The following is a 26,432-nucleotide window of genomic DNA, read 5'->3' on the forward strand; positions in this document are numbered from 1 at the left end:
CTGCCTCCAGGAGTTGCTGGGAGCACAGTGGGATGGAGGCACCGGGGGCTCTTCCCTGTGCCCAGACGCCTGCCTGCCTGCTGCTGGGTTACTGTGCCAACGGGGCTATTGGGTGCCCTGCACACAGTGACTCACGCGTGTGTCACCGTGCTGAGCAGCTCGTGGCTGGCGTGGGCCTGCGGAAATCATCCGGTGACTCACAGCCTCCTTCCCTTTGGAAAATGGCTGTCAGGGGCTGAGATCCCCTTGGAAGCATCCTGCTGCAGTTTGGCAGCAGGGGTGAAGGGACAGCTGGGCAGAACGCGCCGCTCTCCCACCAGGCTCCTGTTCAAACGCGATGTGTTTCAGGGCGATGGGGAACCAGGAGACCTTGTGTGGCTCCAGCAGGCACCTCGGCGGGGCCACGCGTGGCACACAGCCTGGTCTCCGTGCCTGCTGACGGCTGTGTGCACATCCAGGTGAGTCAGCACCCACCTCCTGCCTCAGCACCTCCGGGCGAGGCTGCGTGCATGAAGGAAGGCGCAGCGTGCAGACAGGCTGCGGTTCTGCTGCCTCTGCAGATTTCTCTCTGCTGGGTGCACAGGGCACTGTGTGCCACGGGGCTGTGAATCAGACACTGCTGTGACCACATCGCAACGCTGCCCTGCGATGACGAGGCAGCAGGATTTCACTGAGAGGGGAAAGGCTCTGGCCCTGCTTTCAGGTGTCCTTTCCACACCAGGCCTGCAGCCGGTATTTAAGTGCGGAATCCCAGGAATGTAACAGACACCCTCCCTGAAAGTCACCACCGCTTTCCAAAAGGTAAAACGCTTTATTAAAAAAATAATTTACTGTATCTTATATACAAACCGAAAGAAGGTTCACCCACAAAATACTGACATCTAATGGTTTACAAAAGCTGCAGACAGGAGAAGTGAGGTTTCCAGACGTGCTACATGTTTAACCAGCTATAACTCGAGGCAGGGATGTTTTGTTCTGCCACCAACAGTTCTGCTGGTTTGTTCGGTGTCCGTAGCTCAGTGTGTTGCTTGCTGTCGCAGGAACAGAGGCAGGCCCACAGCCTGAGCCATTCTCAACGCTGCTAAAAGCACCTTTGTGGTGTATGGGTAGGACGGACTCCCTGGTGTTCATGCAGCATTATTTGCCATATGTTTCACTGCTCTTAGGTAATTCGTTGCTCTGTGAGCAATCCTGTTGCAGCTCATGGCATAATGGAGAGAAGATGCAATCTGATGAAAGGCACAAGGCGTTAATTCGGCTGGCTGCACACCCTGTAAGATTTTGTACTTTTCCCTCTTGCTGCCTGAGGAAGATTCTTTATGAATATTTCTGAGATTTCGTGCACAACAGACATTGGCCAATACTTAAAGATCTAATTTCTGACTGTTTGCACTTGGTCATACTCTACAAGTGATACCACTGAAGATACTCAGCACCCCTAAATACCACTATCACAGGGTTGAGCTGTTATGGGCAGTGAGTTGAGGTCAAACCTCATCTCTTGGAGTTAACAGCAAAACACACATTGGTTTTAATTGAACTGAGGATTCACTGAGATAAAAAAAACAACTGGAGCAGGCTCTAACTCAATCTGCCCTGTGTCACGGGGCTGGCCTGCTTGCTAGCAGCTGAGTATTACCAGCTGCAGAACAGAGAAACAGCCACACACACACAGTCACACTCCTTGAAACAGACTGGCAGAGGCGGAGCAGGAGCTGCCACAGACATCTGCTGAATCAAGGCTGCTTTCCTGAGTGCTCTGCTAACACCTTGCTGAGCCCTGCAGCCTAGCAAGAGGCACACGCAAAGCCAGCTGTGGAGCTCAGGGCGCCTGTCCCGAGTGCCTGCTCCCCAGTCCTCCCTGCTGCCCTGCCAGCTGATGGAGAGCACCCACAGAGCTGTGGCAGAGCACAGCAGCTCACAGGGCCGTGTGCGGTGAGGGAGCCGGCTGCCAGCTGGTGATTTCATACAGCATATCCACAATGAGCTCAACAATGTCTGCGCTGCCAATGACGGGCCGGAAGAAGAGGTCTGTGATGAGGGCAGGAGGGATGGATTTCAAGGTGGAGGTGATGAGCAAAATGAGGGCAAAACGGTCCTGGTCCTCGGGGTGCAGAATCCTCACCACCTCCTGAAGCGCTCGCTCGGCTTCCCGCTGGAGGCTCTCGATGTGCAGGGAGGCTGTCAGCCCTGGGACATCTGCCAAGAGAAAGGAGGAAAGGCATGTGAAGAGGAAGGCTGGAAAACAGCTCCAGGTTTCTCCCATCTCCTTCCCCGTGTCTTGGAGAAAACCTCCGAGTGCCACCCTAATGACACGGATTTCAGGGCTGTTGCATTGAGGGAGTAAATATAACTAACAGGGCAGACATAGGCTTTATAGATTTAAGTCCCCCTTTATAGATTTAAGTGTTTGTTTGTAAGGTGAGGAGGTCTCTGCTTTTAAACACCGCATTCAGTATCTCTCCTCCCTCCATCCCAGCTGTAAGCTGCACTGTTGATGCTAACGATAAAGTGAGCAGCTCTCCCTGCTCTCACACACACTTTTGCCCAAACTCTGAGTGACTCCAAGCCAAGAGCTGTGTTTTTAAATGCTAACTCATGCAGGGCTTTCTCTCGCCACCAGCAGGCAGAGCTGAGAGGGTTGAGCACTCACCAGGATTAAAGAGGATGGCTCCCTTCAGGTAGGCGTATTCTTTTGGGCTCAAGTCCAGGCTCCAAAAAGTGTTGAGGCTGCACTGCAGCCACTGCACGGCGGCCAGCATGGGCTGCGTCCACTCAGGCTCCTGCCTTTTGCTTTGGCCATCGAGGAGGATCTTCTCGAGCATGCTGGGGGCCGGGGTCTCCATCACCTCAAACGTCACCGTCTCCTGGACCAGCCCCAGGAGGAAAAGGGGGACCCAGCAGCTGTCCAGCAGCAGGAGCTGATCCCCCCGTGGCAGCAGGTGGAAGGAAGGGAGGTTTTTCATGAAGCTGATGGTTTTCACCAACACATCGGAGGCGGCCTGGCAGGTGATATGGGGTGTCCGGAGGCAAACTGTCCAGCGCTGGTGACACAGGCAGCGTTGGTGGGGTGGGCTGCGGCTCAGGTTCTGGCTCAGGAGGGTGTAGAGAATGGCTGAGTGTTTGTCTCCATGCTGGCACTGACACCTCTCGCAGTCCATGTCCGTGCTACTGGTCATCAGAGCTTGGGAGCCTGTATCCTCTGTAAAGCTCCACAGATAGGAGAGAACTGTAAGTTTCCTCCCCGTCTCAGCCTGGGAGTGACCTGTCCCCTCTGCTCTGCCAGCACATGGCTGTTCAAACAAGCTCTTATAAGGCTCAGTCACAAGTGGAACACCCCTTCCCAGCCTTGACCGCTCTGTGATTAAGCGGTCCTCATTAAAAAAGAAAAAAACAACCCAACCAACCAGCTGTCCCCAGACTGATTGGCTGGGACCAGCAAGATCTCAGCATGGCGTCAGTGGCCGTTTTCTCAATGAAACACCAGCAGCCGCAGCGCGGGGATGGGACAGCGGGTTGGGCAGCCTTATCACAATTACCCAAACAGTATAAACAAAGTCATTAACCCGGGCTGTACCATGGCACCAAGGCCCCGCACTGCAATCAGGCTGTGCTATCTGGCAGGTGTCGCTGCCAAGGAGTTCACACACACATACACACACACACAGTGCTCGTCTGGAGCGAGGACACCATGGCAAATGGCCTGCGTGCTCTGGCCTTGGAAAGAGCAACCTGGAAGTCATTTTATCAGCAGATGTTTGCCTAACCTTGTTGACAGGAGATTCGTGCTGTTACGGTTAAGGAAGCCAGTGAATAAGTGAAGCCACACTACACCCGAGGCAGCGCCCCATGTGCTGCAGAAGAAATGCTGGGTAGGCGAGAGCCAGATTATACATTTTTCCCTTTTATTGCGCTGAATTTGTATGTTTCGATCAGCAGAAGTGAAGTGGCAGCACACAATTATGGATTTCAGGGGGGCCTGTGAGGAATTCCTCACTCAGGTCCAGTGAACCCTGTGAGGAACAAACGCCTTAAGGGCACAAACAAGCGGGAACTGAGGGCCACGTTTATAGATTTTCACCACAAAATACCCGGGTATTTGTGTCTGTTGGCCAGCACAAGTCAGCCTGGGGAACTGGCAGCATCTGCTGATTGATTTCAGGGGGACCTCAGGCAGTAGGCAGTGGGGATAAGGACAACTCATCCAAAGGGCACACAGCTCTTGGTGCAAAGGAGTGAAACCATTAGTGAGGGGTAAGGAAAGGCCCACAGCAGCCAGCAGGACTGCCACAGTCTCTCCCTGCTTCAGACTGCAGAGCCTTGGCCCTGCTTGGGCCTGAACGAGCAGTTCTTTGAACCGTGTGGTGACGGGAGGGGACTCGGGAAGAGCCAAACCCTGCGCAAGGACAGGAAATACCCGGAAGTAAACAACGCTGCCCGGCCCGGAGCCCCGAGCCCCGGCCGAGCTTTCTGGAAAGGCCCAGGCCCGGCCGTCGCTATAGCAACCGAGCCCCGCGCCACTCTTCCCGCCTCTCCACCGCGGGTACTGCCTCGACCAATCCACGAAGGCAGCAGCGCAGCCGAGCGCTGCGATTGGCTGTTGAGGGAGGTACTGCTTTTCCGCTTCCGCCCAGCTTGCTTCCGGTTCCGGTTAGCAGTAGCGTGAGGGCTCTGAGGAGACCGGTGGCGGGCAGGATGGGGCTGAGCGCGGAGGAAGCGGCGGAGCAGGAGGATCGCTTCGATGGCATCCTTCTGGCCATGGCGCAGCAGCACCAAGGCGGCGTGTGCGAGGTAGCACCGTCGTTCCCGGGGCGGCCAAAGCCTTTCCGTGCTCCCGGTGGTGGTTGGGGGGGTGGGAGGAGCGGGCGGGCCCGGGAGGAGGGGCAGCGCGTGACTTCCGGCCCCGCCGTGGCGGCTGCAGCGGCTCTGCGGGGCGCGTGGTGCTGGCGAGGGGCTGAGGAGCTGCGGGGCGCGGCTGCTAACAGCGTGCGGATCCCCTTTCCTCGGCCGCGGCTCCGCTGCGTGGTGCACGAGGGCGGGGATGTGAGCGGAAGGAGCCGCTAAAAACCCGGCGGCGGCCCCCTCTCGGCTCCTCGCGGGGCTCTGAGGCTGCGGTGCGGCCTCACATTTACTCACGTGGCAGCTCAAGCTGGGATCCCGGAGCTGAGCTGCAGGAGGGAGCATCCCCTGCACCCCAAAATTTTGGAGAAGTGGTGCTAAAAACATCTCCTTGTTTCAATTCTCAAAGTTCAGGTTGGAATACCGACACGATGCAATTCCTGATGGGAGGAAAAAATACAAGGAAAAAAAAAACCAACAATGTTCTTTGAGAGAGTGCGTTTCCATTCATCAGTAACACTTGGCAGGTAGCAAGGTGGTTAGTGGGAAACAAAAGGACTTTGTTCTTTTGTAAAAGTAAAGGGACACAGAGCTGGGAAAGGTGGGCTTGTGTGCTTTGAGGGCTTAGACATGCAGGGCAGCAAAATACAGCACGTGTGTAAACCTGTACACATACACATGTATGGATATGTGCATGCTCAGTGTTCCTGCATCAAGTGGGTCTAATTAGCAGCTTGGGGTGCCCACATCTGTGCATCTCCAACGTGATCTGAGAATAACGTGCCTACATTATTAATGTAAATCACATAGATGCCTGTCCTGAAAAACAGAGAGCCAGGAGGTGGATTTTCACACAAGCCACTGAATGTTTTCTCTGGAAAACAGTCAGAGGGTTTCATTATGGAATTGTAGAATTATGATCCTGACTCAGATGGGAAGAGCAGAATAAAGACTGTTCACTAAACACGAGGTGCCTTGGGGTGATTTGGTCTCATTGCTCTGGGTGGTTTTTTTTTTTCCCCTGTCCTTTTCCTGTCCCCTTTCTTTGTTCCCAGCTTGTGAACACATTCTTCAGTTTCCTGAGGCGTAAAACAGATTTCTTCACTGGTGGAGAAGATGGCGTAGCAGAGAAGGTAACAAACCACAGTCTGCAAGTTGTGTTATGTCTTTTGATTTATGTGTCAGCCACGTTTATGCCTTGCTAAGCCTTCCTTTCCTGAACATCCTAAAACCCTGTAATGCAATTGGGGATGAGCAGTAATAAAACACACCACTGAAACGAGGGAACAGCGAGCTGTCCCTACCTGTGGTGAGGCACGACCGCTTGCTCAGGTGATGCTGGTGGTGCAGGGATTTGCCATGCTCTGGCCAAAGGCTTGTTTGGAAAGCAAATCTGCCAGACGCGCTGACTGAACGGTGACAGACACCGCCGTGCCGATAACTGCGTGTCGCCTTGTTTGTTCACCCCAGGAAGAGCTCAAAGTCCACATCTGCACACCAGCAGCTGCACCTTTGTCTCCTGGCTGCTGTAACTGTAAGGACTGAGCGCCTTGGCTCGTCCCACCACAAGTTAGCCAGACTTTCTGAAGGGTTCTCAGTTGTACTTGCTGTTCCCCCTCACTTAGCATGTGAACTGCTTTGTAATGCTCGGCTGGATGCTGTGTCCCTGCCCTGCTTGCATACAATCTTTGGGTGATTGCTGAAGGGGTTACAGGGAAGCTGATGTTGTAGAAGGGTCTGATGCTTCTAGATCCCACGGCCAGTATGGAACAGAGGGAAAAACTCAGAGTGCACATTTCTTGTGAGCACTTTTTGACTACTAGAACTCCCTGTGAGCAAAACAGGTGCTGTTGCCATGGTAAATGCATTAGGGAAGGCATTAATTGCTAATGGAGAGCAGAATGTACTCTCTCTGGTCTCCAAAGTAACAACTAAGGCAGGTCAGGGGTGGGAAAGTGGACGGTTTCAAAGGAAGAATGAATTGAAGTCTAGTGCTGTTTTCCTTCCATTGGAGGACATATCTCCTCAGATTCCTGGGGATTCTGTGTTCCCAGGGAATGAAACTGAGTAGCAGTTGGGAGATGAGCCCTGATGGGTGCTTTTGGGGGTCCTGGCTGCTCTTATTGGAACTTATGTAGCTAAATAGTTTTGCTCCCTGTGGGTTCAATTAGGAGCAGAGGCTGGGAGATGCATGTCTTGAGTTCTGTGTCCTAGGAGACACCGGACTCAGGCTGTGTAAATAAACCTTGTTTTGCCCTTTAGAAGCAAAGCAGAAATAGCTGCTGGTTGGTTACAAAACCCATTGCTTTGAGTTTCTCTGGAAAGGTGCTGATTCATCGCAGGGGTTCTGGGCTGTACATACAGAAATACCTGGCTCCTACGTCTGAGGACTCTCTCCACTCTGATTTCTCTTCTGAGATTCTGTCTGCGTTGTTTTCTGGAGCAGTTCTCATCCGTGCAGCTTTGCACAGTGCTCTGTGGCATTACTGAGCAGCAGGCAGTGCTCTGGCTTCCTGCCTGTGTACTGAGCTTTCCCTCTGAGCAGCACAGCCGTTTGCATCAGAGACCTTGAGAGTTTGCTTTTCACAGACACAACAATGTGAAAGGTTGAAGTTAGGTTGGAAGCAAAGATTTCTGTTGGAACTTCACCCTCAGTAAAAGGAGCTTTTCGAATCTTCCTCCTCTAAATGATGACACAGTGAAACTGTGATACTTACTGATTTCTGCTAGATTTTGCTGTTGCAGTGGTAGCCACAATTCCAGGAGCTATAGAAATTCTTCATGGCAAAGGTTTTGTAATCCAGACATTAAATATGCCTGGGGAAAGCCCAGCTGGGTGAGAGGTCAGAAGCAGGCATAAAAACTAAGACCAGTGTCTCCATTCTTCCAGCTTCCTGGATGTACGGAGTAGCTGTCAGATGGCTGGGTTAGGAAGGCTCAAAGCACAGAGGACAAAAAAGCAAAAAACTTTGGTATCTAGTGAGTTGGCTTCAGTTGGGTTTGGAAAAAAAAAAAAAGAAAAAAAAAAAAGGGGTGATTTCTTTATTTTTTTTCAACCCTTTGGTACACGTCCCTGTCTTCCAGCTGATCACAGACTCCTTCAACCATCACAACAAACTGGCTCAGAAGGAGAGGAAGGAGAAGAAGGCTCGACAAGAGGCAGAACGACGGGAGAAGGCAGAGAGAGCTGCAAAGCTTGCCAAGGAAGCAAAACAGGAAGCAAATGAGCCAAGGATTAAGGAACTTACAGACGAGGAAGCAGAAAGGCTGCAGCTGGAAATCAATCAGGTGAGGGTTTCACTTGGCTCTTATGGATGCCAGCTTGGTCCAGGCTGTCTCCTCCATTTGCCAGTGCATGTTTCAAGTATTGGGGGTTGTTCACATGGCGTGGACTCACTGCTTTGCAGCATCAGAACCTCCTGATGGCAGCAGGTGGGGGCTTCTGAAGTAAAGCACTCTAGAACAACTGTTAGATTTTGGTGTGGGTTTGTCAGTGAGTCCCTCTGCCCTCAGCAAGGTATTGCAATACCTTCTGCTGTAGAAGTGGAAGCTGCCTAGTGTCAGGTGAGCAAGTAACACAAATATGGACTATTCTGTTAATTCTCTTTTTGAACAGAAGAAAGAGGCACAAAAAGAGGTTAACAATGTCCCGGTGAAATCCTCAGAGGATGAAGGTGACTCTTCAGATTCTAACAAGCAGGTAAAACTCATCTGTGGGTTTCATTTTAGACTGAGAGCAATATGTTTCTGGATAACCACGAGAACTCTTGTCAATATTAGGGGATGTCCTGCCTGCCTTTCTTTGGGAATATGCACTGAAGCTGATTTTGTCTTCTGTGCTGTGCCCTGGTCATAACAAGGCTGAATTCCCAAAGACTGCAGTGCCTTTTAACACAAAAACCTTTTGGTTTTGGGTTAAGTTTATGCAAATATGTTCTACTGACCTGGAACTCTTCTAAAAATCTGGAATTGGGAAGGGTGTATGGAGGCCTGAAAAACTTCCTTTCACTTTATGTTGGTTGGTTAGGAAACAGATGAAGAAGACAAAGATGAGAACGATAAAGGAAAACTTAAACCCAACGCTGGCAATGGAGCTGACCTCCCAAATTACAGATGGACACAGACTCTTTCAGAGCTGGATGTAAGTGCTGCCTGATATACAGGGTCTGAGGGATCTCAGCCACAAAATAAAAGTAGGTGCTGGTAAGAACAGCAGACCTGAAGGTTGTTAATTGCACTTAATGACGACATTTCAGTAGCTGGCGGACAGCCTGGTAACTAAATTAAATTCCCAGAAGCTGTAGTTAACTCTGCCAAGCTTTGGCAAACAAAGTTGAACAGGATGTGAAAATCTGCTTCCCTTCCTTAAAGACCCATTGGCTGCCCTGCTGCTGCATTTACACCTGTATCCTTTCACCTCTTGCTCGACCAACAAGGATTATTGTATCTTACTCTGGCAAAAGGCAAAGAGTCTTACAACAGCAGCACAAGAGGGCAAGGAGAGGCTTAATTGCTCTGCTCCTCACATCTGCCCTTTGTCTGTTCCAGCTGGCCGTCCCTTTCAAGGTGACCTTCCGGCTGAAGGGGAAGGATGTGGTGGTGGATATCCAGAGACGGCGCCTCAGAGTTGGCCTGAAAGGCCATCCTCCTGTTCTCGATGGAGAGCTCTTCAATGAAGTGAAGGTGGAGGAGAGCTCCTGGCTGATTGAAGATGGTAAAACAGTCACCGTGCACCTGGAGAAGGTAAAGCGGCGTCAACTGGGGAGGGCTGGGACCTGTCTGCCTCTTCCCTGGTGAAACCAGTCACCAAACTCATGAAAGCACGGGGCTTTATAAGCTGGAACAGAAGAATCGAGCTCGTCCTTGGTCCTGTCTCAGGGATGCTGTTGGGTGTTGCCACTTGGTGCTGTTTGCAGCCTCTGCAGGGAGGTGAGGCTCTGGCACAGTGAGTTGTGCTCCATCCCTGCAGACACTCGAGGTCAGGCTGGAAGGGCTGTGAGCACGGATGGAGCTGTTTCCTGCTCGTTGCAGGGGAGTTAGACCAGGTGGCCTTTAAAGATCCCTTCCTATCCTAAGGATTTGATGATGGATTCTGGATGATGGATTCTATAATCCAGGATTTCCAGTTAATTTCTCAGCGATTCAGGAGAATCTGAAGTTGCTCCTTAGTGCATTCATGCTGTTCTTTCACATCTGTTAGTGACATGAGCAGCAATAAGGTCTGTCCTTGAGTTTTCATGTCCCTTCTTGGCTTCTACAGGCAATTTTTTATTGCAACCTGTTTTGTTGTGCCAGCCATGACATCTAACATGCTCTTGGATTTGTCAGTTGTGGAAATTCCAGATAGCTGAAGTGATTAGAAATGAAAATAATGCCCTTCCTCCAGGTTCAGATTTTACTGGTGCTTAGAGAACTGTCAAATAAAGTTTGATTCCAGACACAGCATGCTAAGAGCAAGCCCAGGAAAAAGAAATAACTGTTGCTTCTTCGTTCCCTCAGATCAACAAGATGGAATGGTGGAACAAACTGGTCTCCACAGACCCAGAGATCAACACCAAGAAAATCAATCCAGAAAACTCCAAGGTGAGAGAACTCCCTCCTCTGGAACGAATGTAGCTTCTCATAAACACATTCACACTCAACTTCTGTGACTGTTCTAGCAGCAGAAACAAAACAAGGCTGGGAGCACTGCTGTGTGTGCCCCTATCTGATAGGTGCTCCCAAAGCTTCAACTAAACAAAGCTGAGATAAGTTAGAGCGGCTAATGTTTCTCTAGCTTGTGCACACAGTGTTGTGCACATCAGAGAATGCAAGCAGTGTGTGTGTGTGTGTGTGTTGAGCAAAGTGAGTTCAATTCTGATGGCATTCCTTGGTTTCAGCTGTCAGACCTGGACAGTGAGACTCGCAGTATGGTGGAGAAAATGATGTATGATCAGCGACAGAAATCCATGGGCCTCCCCACGTCTGATGAACAGAAGAAGCAAGACATTTTGAAAAAGTGGGTATAGCCAGTTGATCTGGGGGTGCTTGCTTTCCCACAGCCCTCTCCTCTCCTCTCCTCCCTCCACACCAGTACCTAGCGGTGTTACTGAGCGAGGAACGGGTCGCCCTTCAGTTCTACCTGAGTTCAAATCTGCAGTTACAAAGTCACGGAATTGTTGGCCAACCACCAGCATCTATAAAAGCCAGTGGGGGTAGATAACATAATGAGAAATTCTGGGAATAGTCCAGCTCTGGCATTGTCTTAATCTTCTGATTTCAAGTCCAGAAAGCATGTTTGAGCATGGAAGTACCGACTCTAGTGAACTTTAACATGGTCTTGATTGTTTTCTAATCTCCCTCTACTCGGTAGCCCAGATAATCTCCCTTACACACCTGTCACCAGACAGCTGTCTCCAAGCCAATAGTCCTTTTATGCCTTTATTGCCTTGTTTGGCACAAATGCACCTTGGCAGGGAAATTACTCATGGAGCCCCCAAGGCCAGGCAGGGAGGTGTGGAGACAGTTCTGAGTCAGGCATCTTCCTTGGAAAGTGCAAACCTGCATGTCTCAGGGCTGGAGGGAGGATCGGTGAGGCAGGCCTTCCTTCTGCACCTGGCTCCTTTCCTTCCTCAGCTTATCTGTCCTGGAAGAAGCTTTGCTCTGAGCGGTGCGCTGAGTTGAGAGCAGGGTGTAACTTTTATAGACCAGGCTTCCTCAGCATCTGAAGGAGCTGTGGAATGGCAGCTAGTCCTTGCCTGCTGGAAGGTGCACGTACAGAGCACCTCAGCACTGGTTCAGTGCTCTGTGAGCTTGGCCCGTGTGCAGATTGACTGGTAAGAATGGATAGGAAGTTCAGACTTTGTTCATACCAGAGCGGACTGGGTGACACCCAGGTGGGTTCTGCTCTGTGCTGGGGAGTTCCTCCTGCCTGCTCAACAAAGATGCTGCTCTCACAGTGCGTATTTCCATGGAGATGAAAAGTGAAATGCCTGCCCTGTCCCTCCACCTCATAGGTACACCCCCACAGCGTTGTGCTGTGTCCCATGGCGAAGTGCAGGGCAGAGGAGGAATGCAGGGACGTCTCTGTGCCCTGATACCCCACTCCTGATCTCCCGTAGGCACAGTTCAGTTCTCAGAGCTTTCTGATGTGGCAATCTGTGTCCAAATAGTCATATCTGCTGAGTTTGCAGTACATCTGAAATCAGGTTGTGCTGAGTCTCAGGTTGCACTAGAGATATTCCCTATGTCTCCAGTAATGCATAAGGTAACACACTCGAGCTTAAATCCTAATCTACCCTTACAATCTCCCCTCTGCCCCACAATCCGTGTCACAGTGCTACGTGTCTGTCCGAGAGGCAGCAGTTAAGGGTGTGTAGCTGATAAAAAAAAACTGCCATGTGTGTGGGCTTGCTGACCTTCGTGGCTGGTAGAATTGCTGATGTACCGAGCTGAGGAGAAACCATTTGTAGTTTGGGGAGCGTGACCTGGGGCTCAGTCAAACAATCCCTGCTGTGGAGGATGTGGAGAGGAAGTGAACTTGATAGTGCAGGAAGTAGGGATGCCTCCTTGGGATGCACACCTTGGGAGAGGGCTGCCTTGCACCTGAAAAGTGGGATGTGGAGAGGCTGAATGAATGAGTTGAAATGGAGTGGAAGAGCGCTGAGCCTCGCAGGTACTCGCTGTGTGTCCCTGGGGAGAGCTCTGTGTCTTCTGCTGACTTACAACTTAGCTGTTGTCTTTGTGTTCGTTGCAGGTTCATGGAACAGCATCCAGAAATGGACTTTTCAAAGGCTAAATTCAACTGATTCCGATCCTTCTCCCCGCTCTTTCAGGCAGCCCATTGAATGGGACAGGAAACGTATTGCTGGATAAGTAGGGATCCCTTACCTTGGGCAAGTAAGCACTTGCAGCATCCCCAGCTGAGCTTGCTGTGAAGGCAGCTCCATGAAGTCGTCCTCAGTTGTCCTGTGTTGAGCAGAATGTAAGACCACAGAACCAGTCTGCAGCAACGCCAGTCAGAGCCATCTGTGGCAATTCCCAAGCAGCAGTTAGGAGAGAAGGAGGGGCTGGAGCAAAAAGGGCATTGAGGTTTCAAGAGCCAGACTTGAGAGATCTGGGGACATATCCTTAATGCATTGCTTAGCTTAATCTCCTGGCTCTTTGGAGCTGTTCACCTCTGCTTTGCCATTTCAGTTCTGGCTGCAGGTGCTCCTGAGTTTTTACTCCCTCCCTGCTCTGGCATTCCTGCTCTTCTGTGAAAACAAGGGCCAGTTTATTTTAGGAAATACTTACATTTCTGCCTCCCTGAGCAGGGAAAACAGCAGTCTTTAAAAAAACAAAACAAAATATAGTCTTTGCAGTAGAAAGAGAACATTGCTCGTCATTGCTGTAACCCATCAATTCAAGGTAGCAGATAGCATTGTGCTGCCGCCCAAAAACTGAATGGGAAAGGATAAAACTGGTTCCTTTCTTCTCACCTGTAATGGACTCTAGGTTCAATCACATCTGAGCAGAGGGTTTAGTGGCTGACCTGCACTCAGGTGCCTTCCATCCTGCTGCTTCTGTTGCCAGAAGTGGGACAAACTTGACCCCAAGGAAGGGCTCTCATTCCAGCTGGAGAGAGTGACGTGCTGCTCTAGGGCAAGGGAAGGCTGTGGGGTCTGTGACTGTGGGCCAGGGGAGGGTGTGGGGGTCTTTGGGATAATGTTGTTACTGAGAGTTCACCTGCCTCTCTGCCAAGAGCCTCTCTCCCTGCTGCTGCTGGCAGGCATTGCTGCGTTCTCTTCTGAGCTCCTGCTGACGAGCGGCGTTTTTCTGCATGGTTCATATCTTCGTTAAAGCTGCAGTGCAACATAAAGGAAAAAAGTGTCAAATCTGTGGGTAGAGCGTGTGGTTCCTCCTGCAGAAGGGCTTTGGAGGGGCTGTGCAGTTCAGGTACGAGCTGGGAGGGGGCACGAAGTTGCCCAGGGAGAGGTGGCTGCCTGCTGAGGGCTGGGGCTTCTGCTCCGCAGCTGCTTGGGTCCTCAGGATCCTCGCTCCTCACTTTTGCTCCCCAGCTCAAGAGAGGCAGCTGGAGCCGTGCCTTGCTCAGGAGTGCTGACCAAGGCTCATTGCTTCAGGCTCCCCATTCCCTACGTAGCAGCGCGTGACTGCACTGAGACAGCCACCCTTGCCCCAGGTCTGCTTTATGACAAGCATGCGAGGAAAGTGTGACAAAAGCTGCTATTCCTGCCTGCCCTTTAGAGGCTACCCCAAAATCCTGCTGCTGGGGTTCTGCCACTACAAAGTATTTCTGCCTTCTGCCAGAGGGAGTGGGCGCAAACAGCAGAAAATCCCTGCTTGGGCAAAGTCCGGCCTGGCCTTGCACCTGCCTTGCCAGGTTTTCTTTTTTTGAATAACAGGACACTGTGTGCATTCATTCTCCCAGTTTTATAGGCCCTCGAGTTCAAAAAGCGGCACCCACCCAGTTCAGCAGTGACCTTGTGGGAAAGCGAGAACCTGGGGCAGCTGCCTGCAGCCCGCCCTCGTCACCACCTGCTGAGATGTGTCTGCTCTGCTCTGGGTCCTTCGAGGCTGCTCTGCAGCTGACCCTGGGCTCGTTTCCTTTTGGTGGCAGTGGGACACAGCAGAGGGCATTGTGTCCTGTACTGTGAGCGTACCCTGCTCTGAAATACAGGGGCAGGGGGGAGCTTGGGAGCTGAGCTGCTGTTCTGGGGCTGCAGTGAGCTCTCCCTGTGTTCCATGGCAAAGCAGTGAGGCCGTTCCCAGAGCTGAGGGTGAGCAGGTGGGGTTGGGCTCCTTACCTGCAGCCGGCCCCTCCTGCAGAGCAAGCACAGGCAGGCCCTGGGCACTGCTCATAACCACCACTGAGCCCAACCCTCCTTACTTCCCAAAAAAACCTCCTCACCCCGCTAACCCACACCTGGCACCCCAAGTGCACCCTGATGGGTTGCTGGCACCACATGGGGCTCCGTTTTGTTACCAAACCCAGCATCTCAGCCTCTTGCAGGGTCTCTGCTGGTGTGAGCCTGAAGCAGTGGCTGGTATAACCACAACTGGGGAACTCCTGAGTGCTCCAGCTGGGGCTGGTACTGCTCAGGGTCAGGGCAAGGAGGCAAGCAGGGGAGCAGCTAAGAGCAAACAGCACCAAGAACAGCAGGTAGCAGCAACCCCAGAATAAGCTGTTGGGGAATTTGGGACCTGGGCAGTGGGGAGAGAGGGAAACAATGCCATTTGCCTTTCTTTTGGACACAGAAGGGAAATGCAAATGGCCCTGGAAGAAACAGCCCCAGCTCTGCTCTGAACTGCTGGCAGGTGAATGCCCTGCACTGTTTGTGAACTGCCCCTGGACTTCAACCCTTGTGGTCAGCGGAACAGAAGGTGTTTCTCCTGCTGGCCTTGTCCCCTGCATGGCACCCAGCAGCCACACTGGCTGAGCTGAACCCGACACCCTTTGGCTTCCAAAAGTGTTTTCCTTTGGAGTCAACTGCCAGGCAGGACAGCTCTGGTCTGGCAGCAGAAGTGGCTTAAAGAGCACAAACCTCAGTGAGCAGTTAGTGCAGACTGCAGCTCCCAGCTGTGACCGATGCAGGAAAATAACTGTGACACGGGACATCAGGGACCAAACCCAGCAAATATTTCTTTCTCCTCGTTCCCAGCAAATGCCCACCTCCTGGAGGAGCTGTGCTCGGGGCTGGCGGCCACCAAAGGTCCCCTGGCACGTCACACCCGTGTGTCACACCTGCAGAAGCCGTGTCAGTGCTGCCACCCACCGGAGCTGCAGCTGAGGCTCTGCTCTGCTTTGGCGAAAGCCCCCAAGAAGCAACAGCCAGGCTGGGGGGGGGCACAGCTTGCAGCCTGCACCCTTGGCTTTTAGTGGGGCAGAAGGTCTGACGTTGGCCCTGCTCCAGCAATGCTACAGCAATCCAGCAGGGTGGTCCTGGTCCCAAAAAAGAGCCAAAGCCTCCCCCCACCTTTTAAAAGCAAAATGCTAGACCACACGGGCTTTCCTGTGCCAAAAGTGTCTCCTGGTCTTTTTTTTTTCCCAACAACAGCTCTTGCTGCAGTTCTTTTTAATGATGATTACTGCTCAGATTGCTCAGGAGCAGGCTGCTTTGGGAACCCCAAGGAAGGAAAAGAGGCAGCAGATCTGTCTCATCACTGCTTGCTTTGAGGGAAAGCCACCACTCCTCCGCCACGAAGGACCAGGCTGTAAAGTTGGGCTGAAGATTGTCTGCTTTCCAACCTGTAAGCTGTGCCGAAATCCCATCCCTGCTGTACAGGGGAGGCACAGCTTCCTGCAGCACCAGGACACGCACACAGCAGCGCCTGTGGACTTTCCTTGCACAGCTGAGCCCAACAACATCACGGCCTTCAGGAGAACGGCGGTGCTGAGTCACGCTCCCAGCAGGAAGTGCCCATGCACTTCATTGGGGTGAAAGGCTGCCATCCCCACCGCGTCAGGTCGCTCCGTTTTGCTCCAAGCAAAAAAAAAAAAACAACAAAAAACCATTCCATGAACAACTCTGACGGTTTGGTCAACGGCAAACACGGCCTTCAGCAGACAGAAAATAGCAGCGGTTCCCTGTGCAGCTGTGAGCGAACCCAGATCGATGCAGCAAACTCATGCTGCAAAGCAGGTTACTGAGCACAGAGCTTACAGCAGGGATGCAGAAGCTGTGTGTGCATTGTTCTATATGCAAAGGTATAAAATCTGTCCAGAAATGACAGTGGTCTGACAGCACTGATCTCAAACAATGCTGCTGGTTGGGGATGAGATCCTGCATTGTGCATACAGTGCACACAGCAGACAGAAGCACAGCGTCCTCGGATCCTCAGGGAAGCAGGAGCTGGGATGCACATCAGGAACAGACACCCTGCGCCATCCAATGCCCAGATTCACGCAGGAGGAAGACTGATCTCTTCCAAGAAGAGTGCTGCAGGAACTCACAGAAAGGGCATTCGGAGGGCAAAGAAACACAGCCTGGACTTGCAGGAGGAACTAGCAGGGCAGCTCAGGAGCAGGTGGGGATGGCAGGGACAGCAGTGACAGCCACGTCCCAGCGCGGCGCTGCAGGGAGCCTTGGCTGCATTGCCGTGGGGCAGCAAAAGGCCGTTCTGAGCACTGCAGGCACGGCGGCTCGCTGCAGCAGACCGTTTCCAGCTGAGAGAAGGCAGCAGTGCCCACTCATGGGCTTAAAACCATCCCAAGGAACACATGTCTTGCACGAGATGCTGCCTGCTGGCCAAGGGTGGTCAGGTTGAACTGCAATCCTCGTGTAACAAAGCACAGCTGGCACTGGTGGCACTTTCTAGCAAGAAGCATTCACACCCTTGGAAATTCTCCCCTCAGGCTGAGTTCTCCCAGAGCTCAGTTCCAGCTTCACCCTTGTGATCCTGTGTTTCCACAGAGGGTTCTCCACCTGCACCCTCCTTCCCTGTGCCCTGCACACCAGCCCTGCATTCAGGCCTCAGAATAACCCCCCCACACACACACACACAACCACCGCTGTGCACGCACTGCTGGGAAGGCAGAACAGCCTTCCTCCTCAGCCCAGGCTCCCTCATAACACAAGAACACAAAAGACAGCACAGGTAAAGAGCACATCTCCTGCTTTATATTAAAAAAAAATAGACTGAATCAGATGTTAAGGGTGAGGAAGGGAGATGAATGCCATAAGACACCACAGGTGCACCAGCTGCAGGGTCCAGCAGATGACTCGGCTTTTGGGTGTGTTTTGCAAGCTTGATCCATACACATTGGCTCACAATATGCAGACTAAACATAAAGAAGTGCCATTGCACCTGTAGTAGCAGCTGGCAGCTCTTTGCAAGTTCATTCTCACCCCTCATCTCCACCGCAAAGCACACAGAGCTGCACGAGCCACAGTGCTGTACAGGTGTAAGGAAACTCATTGCAGAGGTATGGGCAAACCCACTCAGGAGCAGGAAGCAGAGTGGGTCCATGTGGCATTCTGAAGGTCACCAAGCAGCCGATCCGGGCCCCGCGCTGTCCTTGCTTCATGTCTCTTCCTTGCATAGAGAGGGTTTTTCACAGCCAGTGCTGATGACAACACCAGGAGGGCACGCCAAACCAATGGCTCAGACCCCTTTATTGCCAATATCTCAGTCAGTGTCTCAAGGTGTGGTCTCAGTGATGTCCATGATTCATGAAATCACGCTGGGAAATGTGAGCAGTTTACAAAAACAGGCTCTGACAGGGACTTGGGCTGCACATTTCAAAGGACTTTGGCCACTTAAATAAGTTTGACTGCTTACGTCAAGAATTTAATCCTCTTCCCCCTCCCCAACCTTTGGGAGAGTAATCATGGGCTATGAGCTCAAGGCACGTTTCAGTTCAATTAAGGCACGTTTCAGTTCAATTAAGGCACACAAACACAGTCTACACCAAAGCATGGGACCGACTTTGGTTTCCCCCTCCTCAGAAACCAGTGGGTGTGTTGATTGCGTTGATGGGAAATCCAACCCAACATTTTCTAGTCATGTCCAAGGGCACCTGAAGTATAAACAAGTCCCATGGCCTCGCATGTTTGCTTTCTGATAAAAAAACAAGTGGCAACACCAGCAAGGTACAGCTTCCTCCTGCTGCAGCCCTCAAGGTCATCTGGCTCTGTGCCCTTGGGGTAGCAAAGCCACAGCTGTACGTGGCTGTGAAAGAAGAGCAGAAGTAAGAGAAGGTGCTGAGCGCTCACAGGGCTGTGCAGGATCAAGCAGTTTCTCCCAGGTCCTGTGCAGATGCTCTCTGAGGGAGGCTTTCATTCAAGTTAGGACACTTTGATGGGATTTTCTGGCAGAGCAAACAGTCCAAGTCTTTATCAGAAAAAATAAGAACTAAAAATGAAGGAATTGTCTCACATACCTCATATAACCCACGTTCCAGGGCTGCCCCAGCAGCCAGCCTGACAACAAGCACGATGGGGAAATGCACAGGGCTTGGTGGTGAGTGAGATAGGAGAGCAGGCTGGCATGCAAGCCACAGGTCAGTGTGTGCAGCTCAGATCAGACTGGGAGTAGCTGGGGAGGATGAGGAGGGCAGCAGTTCAAGCTTTGCCTCCCTGCAGCTGGCACTATCTTGGGAGAGGAGCCAAGAGGCCAAAGTTGAAACAAACCACATCAGCTGAACCTTCTCCTTACAGGGCAATGGGAAACGACACTAAGGGCAGCAGGAAGAAGGCAGATCTGCAACGCCACGGGCAGAGGACCTGTGTTTCTGGGACCACCAACCCAGGCTCTTTACACAGAGATCTGGGTCCTTAGAGAGCGGGTGCCTGGCCTTTGCCTCAGCACTGTCACTAACGCAGACACCCCCTGACATCCCCTCCCCAGGTTAACTTCTGCAATGCCAGCAAGCAAGAAATGTACAGCACATTCTCAAAGCAGGGAAGGAGCTGGGTCACTGAGATTGCTGGAACGTGAAGACTGGAAATAAAATCATCGAGCACTTCCTTGTCCATTTCTCCTCCCTGGGCACACATTCCACCTCCCAAGTGCATTAGCTCCACAGTTCACTTCCTTAATGTTCTATATTGTCCAAAGAAAAAAGAAAATTCCCAGTGAAACTCAGACAGTAGGAGAACTTTGGCTTCAACAAAGGATGTGAGTAGACTGGGGGGAAAAAGTGACATAATATGCTCCATATGGAAAGAGAAATCTGCAGCAAAGCCTTGCAATGCCTGCCTGCTGTTTGGGTCCCTTTTCTTAACAATACACCTGAAGCAGAGGTGCTCCAGATGAGTCAGTCTCTGTGTCTTGGAAAGAGGAATCTCTGCTTGTTGGAGAGCCTTGGAGAGGAAAAAAGAAGAGACGGTGACATTAGACATGATGGACTATAGCAGCCAAGTGCCAGGCAGTTAGGCAAGCAGCTGCCACAAAAGGCATTGTGTATCATGAGGGAGGAGAAAGCCACACAAAGCCCACGGGCAGGGAACAACCCTGCCTGCATTGTGGCCATCTTCTAGGAGAGATCTGTTATTATGCAGGAGAAAACTTGTCTTTTAGCCCTGGGCAGCTCTTTGGAGTGTAGCATGCATGCCACGAGGATCAGAGCTCAGGGGACAGGCAGCTGCTCTCCTCTGCTTCCCTTTGCACAGTTCCCATGTGATCCGACCTCAGCTGCTCACGCCCCAGGCAGAGCCCCAGACTTTGTCAAGATACCTGCAGACTGGAAGCTCTTGGGACAAATGCTGAGCACAGGCACAGCTCTACAGTGGGTTCCCTTCTCTTTCAGGAGGAGCCACCAAACCCGGGCAGCTCGCAGCCTTCTGAGCCCCCCTTCACTCCTGAGAGAAGGAAACACCTTACGGTACCCTAAGAGGCAGCCGTCACCTCAGCAAAGGGTGAAAACTGAAGGCACACCGGTGTGAGGAGCTCAGGGTGCTCTGCTCCCTCCTGCCAACCCCCCCCTTCCTGCAGCACACCCACTGCAAAGACCTCTGGCCAGGCACGTTACCTGCGCCGCTGTGCCGCCTCATGTTCCTGGCCAGCACATCTGCTGGCGTTTCCTCTGATATTTGCACGGCCAAATCTGCAAGAAAAACCAAGAAGGTCAGGAAGAAGCCAGGAAAGGACGGGCAGCTATGACTCAAGAGTAAAGACACCTGTCAGGGAGTGCACGAGGCTCTCCTTCAGAAGGCACCACCCTCAGCTAGCAGCAGAGGCAGCGTCTTATTCTTCAGATTGCTTCCACCATTGTCCCAGTAATGGGAGCTATAAATACCAGGAAGCAACAGCAACCTCGCTGCTGAGCTGGGAAGCATGACAGCCACCCAGTTTCCTCTGTGATTTCTGGATGTCTCCTGACCCCACGCTCAGCTTTTCCAGGTCTTTCTACAAACGCTCCTCCCACCTGTTTTAGAGGTCACTCAATTCAGGCTGCTCCAGACAAGGACAGTGTCCTTGGAATAAGTCTGCACACCCACACTGTGGCAAAAGCCCTTCCCCCCTCTTTGCAGGGCTATTTGCTGGCTTCTCCTCACCCCTCCTGTAGGAAGGCTGAGCTCCAATGAGGCACTCTGTCTTGGTGGTTTAAGGGTGGCATTGCCAAGAACGGTGCTAGAACACGGGGTAGAGAGGCAGCTTGGTAACTGGACATCCTCTGGCACAAGCCAGCTTGTCTGGTCATACCAGTTAAGTTTGACTCACAGTCTTTCTGCCTAGCATAGAGGTGCAGAGGAAGCAGCACAACGAACCCTTCCATTGCTCAGTGCAAACTTCCCCGACAGTGAAAGATAGCATCAAGAAAGCAATGACTGGTGACAAGCAGAACTCTCTGGTAATACAGAAAGACCCCCACTGACAGACGCCAGGAAAAGCAGCCCACCCTGAAGACAGCCATCAGTTTTCAGCCCCACTCCATCAGCACATCTGACAGCTCTGATGAAAACAGCCCCGCTGTGCCGAAGCTGTAACACCTGAATCCTGCACGTACCGTCCTGGCTGATGACCGTGGACTCCAGCATTGTTTCATTCCCACTATCCGGCGCGTTGCCTCTGCTGGACTTTTCCTCATGGCTCTGGCTGGCTGGAACAGAAATGTGGGGCCGGACCCTGCTTTTCCGAGTGCTGATGCGGATGATGCCTCGGACCAGCCTGCATTCAGCATCCTGCTCATCCAGGTTGTAGTCCTGAGTTATGCTATTGATGAGGTCCGAGATCTTGTTGGTCTTCTCCAGGAAGACAGTGTCTGACGTGCACTTGGCCAGCTCGTCGATCTGGTGGACGCTGAAGAGCTCTGTCAGCTTCTTGAAGATCAGGACGTCGATCTCCCTGCTGGACATGGAGCCGTTCAGCTCGCTGATATCCAGGTCAGACTCGTGGAAGGAATAATACTCCTCTGAGCTGCGGTGGCTGCTGGGGAGCGGAGGCTTTTCTATGCTGTTCCTGAGGGGCTTCTCCGGCAGCAGCTCTTTGAAGCACGAATCTGATTCCAGATGGTGGCCCAGGCTCCTGTTCTGATAGACAGGAATGCCCTTCAGTTTGACATCTGGGTAACTGAAACTGCTGCCCATGTGGGACTTTTTGATCTGGTTCCCATTCTTCTCGGTGGGAGAGACGTTGGCAGGGCTGTTTGGCAGCCGCCCGTTATAATCTCCATTCTTCCCATCGTCGGTGGAGGACTCGGCAGGCCCTGGATAGGGGATGCAGACACTGCAGTCCTGAAAGCAGCCCCCACAGGTCACTATGCAACAGAAAACAGCTTTGTACGTTTTCCAGGCATGAGACAGAGAGGAACAGCAGAAGCTCTGGTTTGCAGGAGCCTCCGCCGTGCCGGAGATGAAGGTAATGGTTTCTGCCTCTCTCCCATTAGAGTCCTTGAGGTCAGCTTTGCGACCTTTCCTGTCCCGCATCTGCTGGGCTCTGGTGCGGCTCTGTTTGATTTCAGGAGTCAAACCACCCAACACCTCCAGCCCGACCTCGGCCTCCTTGGATGGTCGGCTCCTCGGGGGCACGGCCTGCTGGTAGGACTGGTTTTTCTGGCGGTGGCTGTTCAGGTTGTGGGGGGGTCCTGCTTTTCGGCCCAGCATGGCTCAAGCACCTGAAGGACAAGGAGGTTTCAAGTCAAGCCAAGCATCTGCCGCCTTAGCAAGCTGCCAGTAACACGAGAAGGACCCAAATCCAAATTCAGTGAGGCTCCATCTCAAATTCAGTGTACTCTGAGAACCATTTGGCACTAGGACTCACGCTGCGCACACTCACTGCACACACGGGGAGGCTGCTGTACAGTTCAGAGTCCCCCAGCTACCAAACCACACCGTTTGCTTTCACTCAATGCTCCAACCAGGAAAGAAGTGTTATAGAAGAGCCCCTTTAAGGCACCAAAATCCCCATAGCCTTCAGAAGAGGTTCACCTCGTGCTGCTACAGAAGTCAGGCTGCAGAGCTGCTGCCTCCAAGCAATAAATGCGCAGGTGGAGCTGGCAGCCCGGCTCCAAAGGGAAAGCATCCTCTTTTCAACAGCTTCCCCTTTGCCTTGCATTCTCTGGGATTACCTGACAGCACTCACCCGTTTCAAAACACACTGTGCCTAGGAGGAGATGACAAGTAATCAATTATGCAACTGTCAATTCATGCTCCAAATCATTTGCCACCATTCACATTTAGAGGATTTAGCAACGATGGCATTACTAACACTGATGAATTTTGCCAGTCACGGCCGTGTCACGTCCTGGACTTTGCTGAGAAAGCCAACCTCTGCATCTGGATTGAAGATCCTCTCTCAAATCACATCTCGTGGGAGCAAAGCTTCCACAGGGCTGTGCTGCAGGAATCCTAAAGCAAGCTGCTCTCGTTGCCACCACACACCATAGTGAGAGATGCTGGGTCGAGGCTGTCCCTCTGCTTTCATCGCTGCTGCTTTTATTCCAGGCTGTGCTGGGCCCCTCAGTTGCCCTTGCTTTCTGAGCTTCTCACCCAGGACCCCCAAGAGATCCTTCTAAATACTAATTAGGTCAATTAATAAACAGTGAGAGCCCAGCCACAGCTTAAGTGCTTTTGGGCTGTCCCTGCTTTATTCTTTCTATAGGGCAACTCAAGCACAGATACCTGCCCTCGTTAATTAATTAAGTTAATTAATAAAAGAAAAAGGAAAACAAAAAGCAGCAGTACCATGAGAAAGAAGCACAGGGAAAACACTCCCCTGGCAGTTGTGTCGCATCGCTGCTTTCCAGGAACCTTTTGGCTCCATTAGCTTATAGCAATTTGTAAGCAGCACATGTTTCTGGAGTTCCTTTGCACATTCCTGGACAACGTATTTAATATAAACCCCAATTCCAGTGCCAAACAGGCAGAGCTCTCCAGACAGAGCACGAACAGAGAGTTCCATTGCTGCTTCAGAACAGCAATCCTACTCTGTTCTCAGCTTCGCTGTTTTCAGAACTCAGCTCAAAATTTAGCACCGAACAAAAGCCATCTGAGCTGATCTAATCACTGCTTAATGGGATGCTTCCCTTCATACCCAGCTCCCCCCCGAGATCCAACACCCGGACTGCAGCCATCCCTTACGTAACGACCCACAACATTCTGACATGTCAAAGCATCTTCGGTGCCCAGAAAAGGACAACCCAGGCCCGGTGCAGAGATGACACCTCCACTCACAAACACCTCCAGCCCCAAAGTGCTGCACTCAGCCCCTCTGTGTCACAGCACCCCCCTCTGTGCCCGCAGCACGCCGTGCTGAGCACACAGCCTATGGACTCGATGGGTTTCTTTGGCGTAGGGACTGACAGCAGCTTAACGCAGCTGTACGTAACTTGAATCCACAGCAGAGCTGATACTCACAGGGCAGCTGGCAGCTTTCCCTCTTCTCACACAGGCGCCTGGTTTGAAAGGAGCCGATCCTCACAGAGGACTCCACCATCTGCCTGGGAGGAGCAGCGTGGGAGCCGTGAGCTGTGCCAGTTAGCCGGGGTCTAAGATCGTCATTGTTCAGCAGAAAGAGATTCCTTTAAAAAAGGTTTCAACAGAGCAAATAAACGAGGCTGTGAGCATCCTCCAGATGGGGGTTTTGGCCCCGCGGGTTCGCCCACACCCATGCCGGTGGGGGGTGGGAGGGGGGATCAGAGCATCCCGTTAGCAGCAGGACCCCAGCGCCGACGCTGATATCGACACGGAGCTGCAAACTCGGCTCAGACGAACAGGAGGAACCGCAGCCCCCCCCCAACCACGCACAACCTGCAGGAGGAGCCCCCCGCCCCACCGACGCCCCCCACCCAATAAGCTGCCGGTGAGGAGCGCAGCCCCGCTGCCCGTAGGACGGCACCGAGACAACGAGGGTTGGGGTTGGGGCTCCCAGCGCTCTCAGAGGATCCTCAGCACCCCGCGATGGGACCGGAGGAGGAGGAAGAGGAGGAGGAAGAGGAGGCCTGGACGCGGCTGCGGGGCCTGGGCGGGGGGTCGGGCCCGGCTCTGGAGCGGGGAGAAAGGGGACGAACCCCGGGGCGGGTGGAGCTGGGAGGGCAAAGCAGAGCGGGGCAGGGCAGGAGCCGCCGGCCGCTCCCCTCCTCCCGGTGCCGCTGCGGGGGACGCGCGGGGTCCCGGCGTTACCTGCGAGCAGGGAGCGGCGCCGGCCCCGCCCCACCTGGGCCAGGTGAGCCCACGTGACCCGCCCGACGGAGCGCCGCGAGGGACACGGGAGCGCGAAGCGCGAAGCGCGGTGCGACCCCGACCCGAGCGCAGCGCTGCGCCCGGCTGAGCGCCGACGTTCGTCACCCCGCGTCCGTGTGCTCAGGGTCTGTGACAGCACTCATCCCCTGACCCCCTGTCCGTCTCGAGCAACCCTCGTCCCCTGCTGTCCCTGAGGATCCTTGTCCCCGTATGACCCTGTCCCCGAGGGTCTGTATCTCAAGCAGAGCTCTGGCCGTACGTTGTCAGGCTGATCTGAAGGGAGCCAACAGAAAAAATATCCCGGCCCTGTTCCGATTTTTTTTTCTTGTGCGGCTAATTTTAGTTCCACTATTTAAGCACTTAAAACACAAAAAAAGTATAAAATTCTAAAAAAAAAGACCTGAAAAACCGAACAAAAAACAAACAAACAAAAAAAAAGTAGCAAAAAATAGTTTCTTTCCCAGAAAGTCCAAGAGGTCCCCACAGGTCTCTGTCTCAAGCAGCCCTCGTCACCTTCTGTCCCCAGAGATCCTTGTCCCCAAAGGTCCCTGTCCCTGAGAGGCTGTATCTCAGACAGCACTTATTCCCCCATCCCCGAGGATCCTTGTCCTTGAAGGTTCCCATCCCCAGAGGCTGTATCTCAGCACTCATCCCCTCTCCCTGAGGATCCTTGTCCCCAGAGGTCTCTGCCCCAGGTGTCTCTCTCTCTCTCAAGCAGCCCTTTTTCCATGCTGTTCCCAAGGATCCTTGTCCCTGTGGGTCCCTGTCCCCAAGGGTCTGTACCTCAAACAGTATTTGTTCCCTCTCCCTGAGGATTCTTGTCCCCCAGAGGTCTCTGTTTTGAGCAGCCCTCATCCCCTGTTGCCAAGGATTACTGTTCTGAAATCCCCATTCCCAAGTTCTTTGCCCCAAGGATCCTCGCCTCAAAGCATCTCTGTCCCAATGGATTGTTGTCCCCAAGGAGTCCTGTCCCAAAGCCCTCAGAGATCCCCAGCTCTGAGGTCCCTGTCCCCAGGGCTCTGTGCCTCAAACAGTCCTCACACCCAATGCTCATTATCCCTGAGGTCCCTGTCCCTGTAATCCCCATGCCCAAGTTCCTAGCCTCAAAGCATCCCTGTCCCGATGGATCACCATCCCTCAGAGCCCTGTCCTCAACGACCCCCGTCCCTGAGGTTTCCCATCTCAGCCCCCAGCCCTGCACTGGGGACCCACACTCCCTGTGGTGTCCCTTCATCCCATTTGCTCAGCAAATGACGCTGCCTGTCCCATTTTTCCCAGCCTATACAAGCCTTTGTAAAGAGGGGAAGCAAGCAAACAAACAAACAAAAACAAAAAACCCAGCCAGGCAATTATTTTGAGTCAGTCCTTCACAGTAAAATCTCAGTATCTGCACTGACCCTTCCCAGTAACCCATGTCCTAACCAACCCTTCCCAGTAATCCTTCCACATCCCATCCCAACCCACCCTTCCCCAGCATCCCCTCAGTATTCC

General features: G+C 52.6%; 3 protein-coding genes across 3 annotated transcripts; 1 reads left to right on the forward strand and 2 right to left on the reverse strand.

Annotated features, from left to right (window-relative positions):
• Window positions 1–1,918: 1,918 nt before the first annotated feature.
• On the reverse strand, window positions 1,919–3,161 carry NR0B2 (nuclear receptor subfamily 0 group B member 2; the record flags this gene model as incomplete). The annotated part of the gene is made up of 2 exons (XM_079546185.1): window positions 1,919–2,199; window positions 2,654–3,161. 2 exons carry the CDS (start codon window positions 3,159–3,161, stop codon window positions 1,919–1,921), a joined length of 789 nt encoding a protein of 262 aa, XP_079402311.1.
• Window positions 3,162–4,695: 1,534 nt separating this feature from the next.
• On the forward strand, window positions 4,696–12,626 carry NUDC (nuclear distribution C, dynein complex regulator; the record flags this gene model as incomplete). Its single annotated transcript, XM_079546120.1, has 9 exons — window positions 4,696–4,791; window positions 5,895–5,972; window positions 7,924–8,127; window positions 8,456–8,539; window positions 8,867–8,980; window positions 9,388–9,582; window positions 10,339–10,422; window positions 10,719–10,837; window positions 12,575–12,626. The coding sequence occupies 9 exons, from the start codon at window positions 4,696–4,698 to the stop codon at window positions 12,624–12,626; spliced, it is 1,026 nt and encodes a 341-aa protein (XP_079402246.1).
• A 6,913-nt stretch (window positions 12,627–19,539) lies between these two features.
• On the reverse strand, window positions 19,540–22,364 carry KDF1 (keratinocyte differentiation factor 1; the record flags this gene model as incomplete). Its single annotated transcript, XM_079546080.1, has 3 exons — window positions 19,540–19,622; window positions 20,291–20,365; window positions 21,269–22,364. 3 exons carry the CDS (start codon window positions 22,362–22,364, stop codon window positions 19,540–19,542), a joined length of 1,254 nt encoding a protein of 417 aa, XP_079402206.1.
• Window positions 22,365–26,432: the final 4,068 nt, after the last annotated feature.

The sequence above is a fragment of the Tetrao urogallus genome (genome assembly GCF_951394365.1).
Source record: "Tetrao urogallus genome assembly, chromosome: 23".
Taxonomy (NCBI): domain Eukaryota; kingdom Metazoa; phylum Chordata; class Aves; order Galliformes; family Phasianidae; genus Tetrao; species Tetrao urogallus.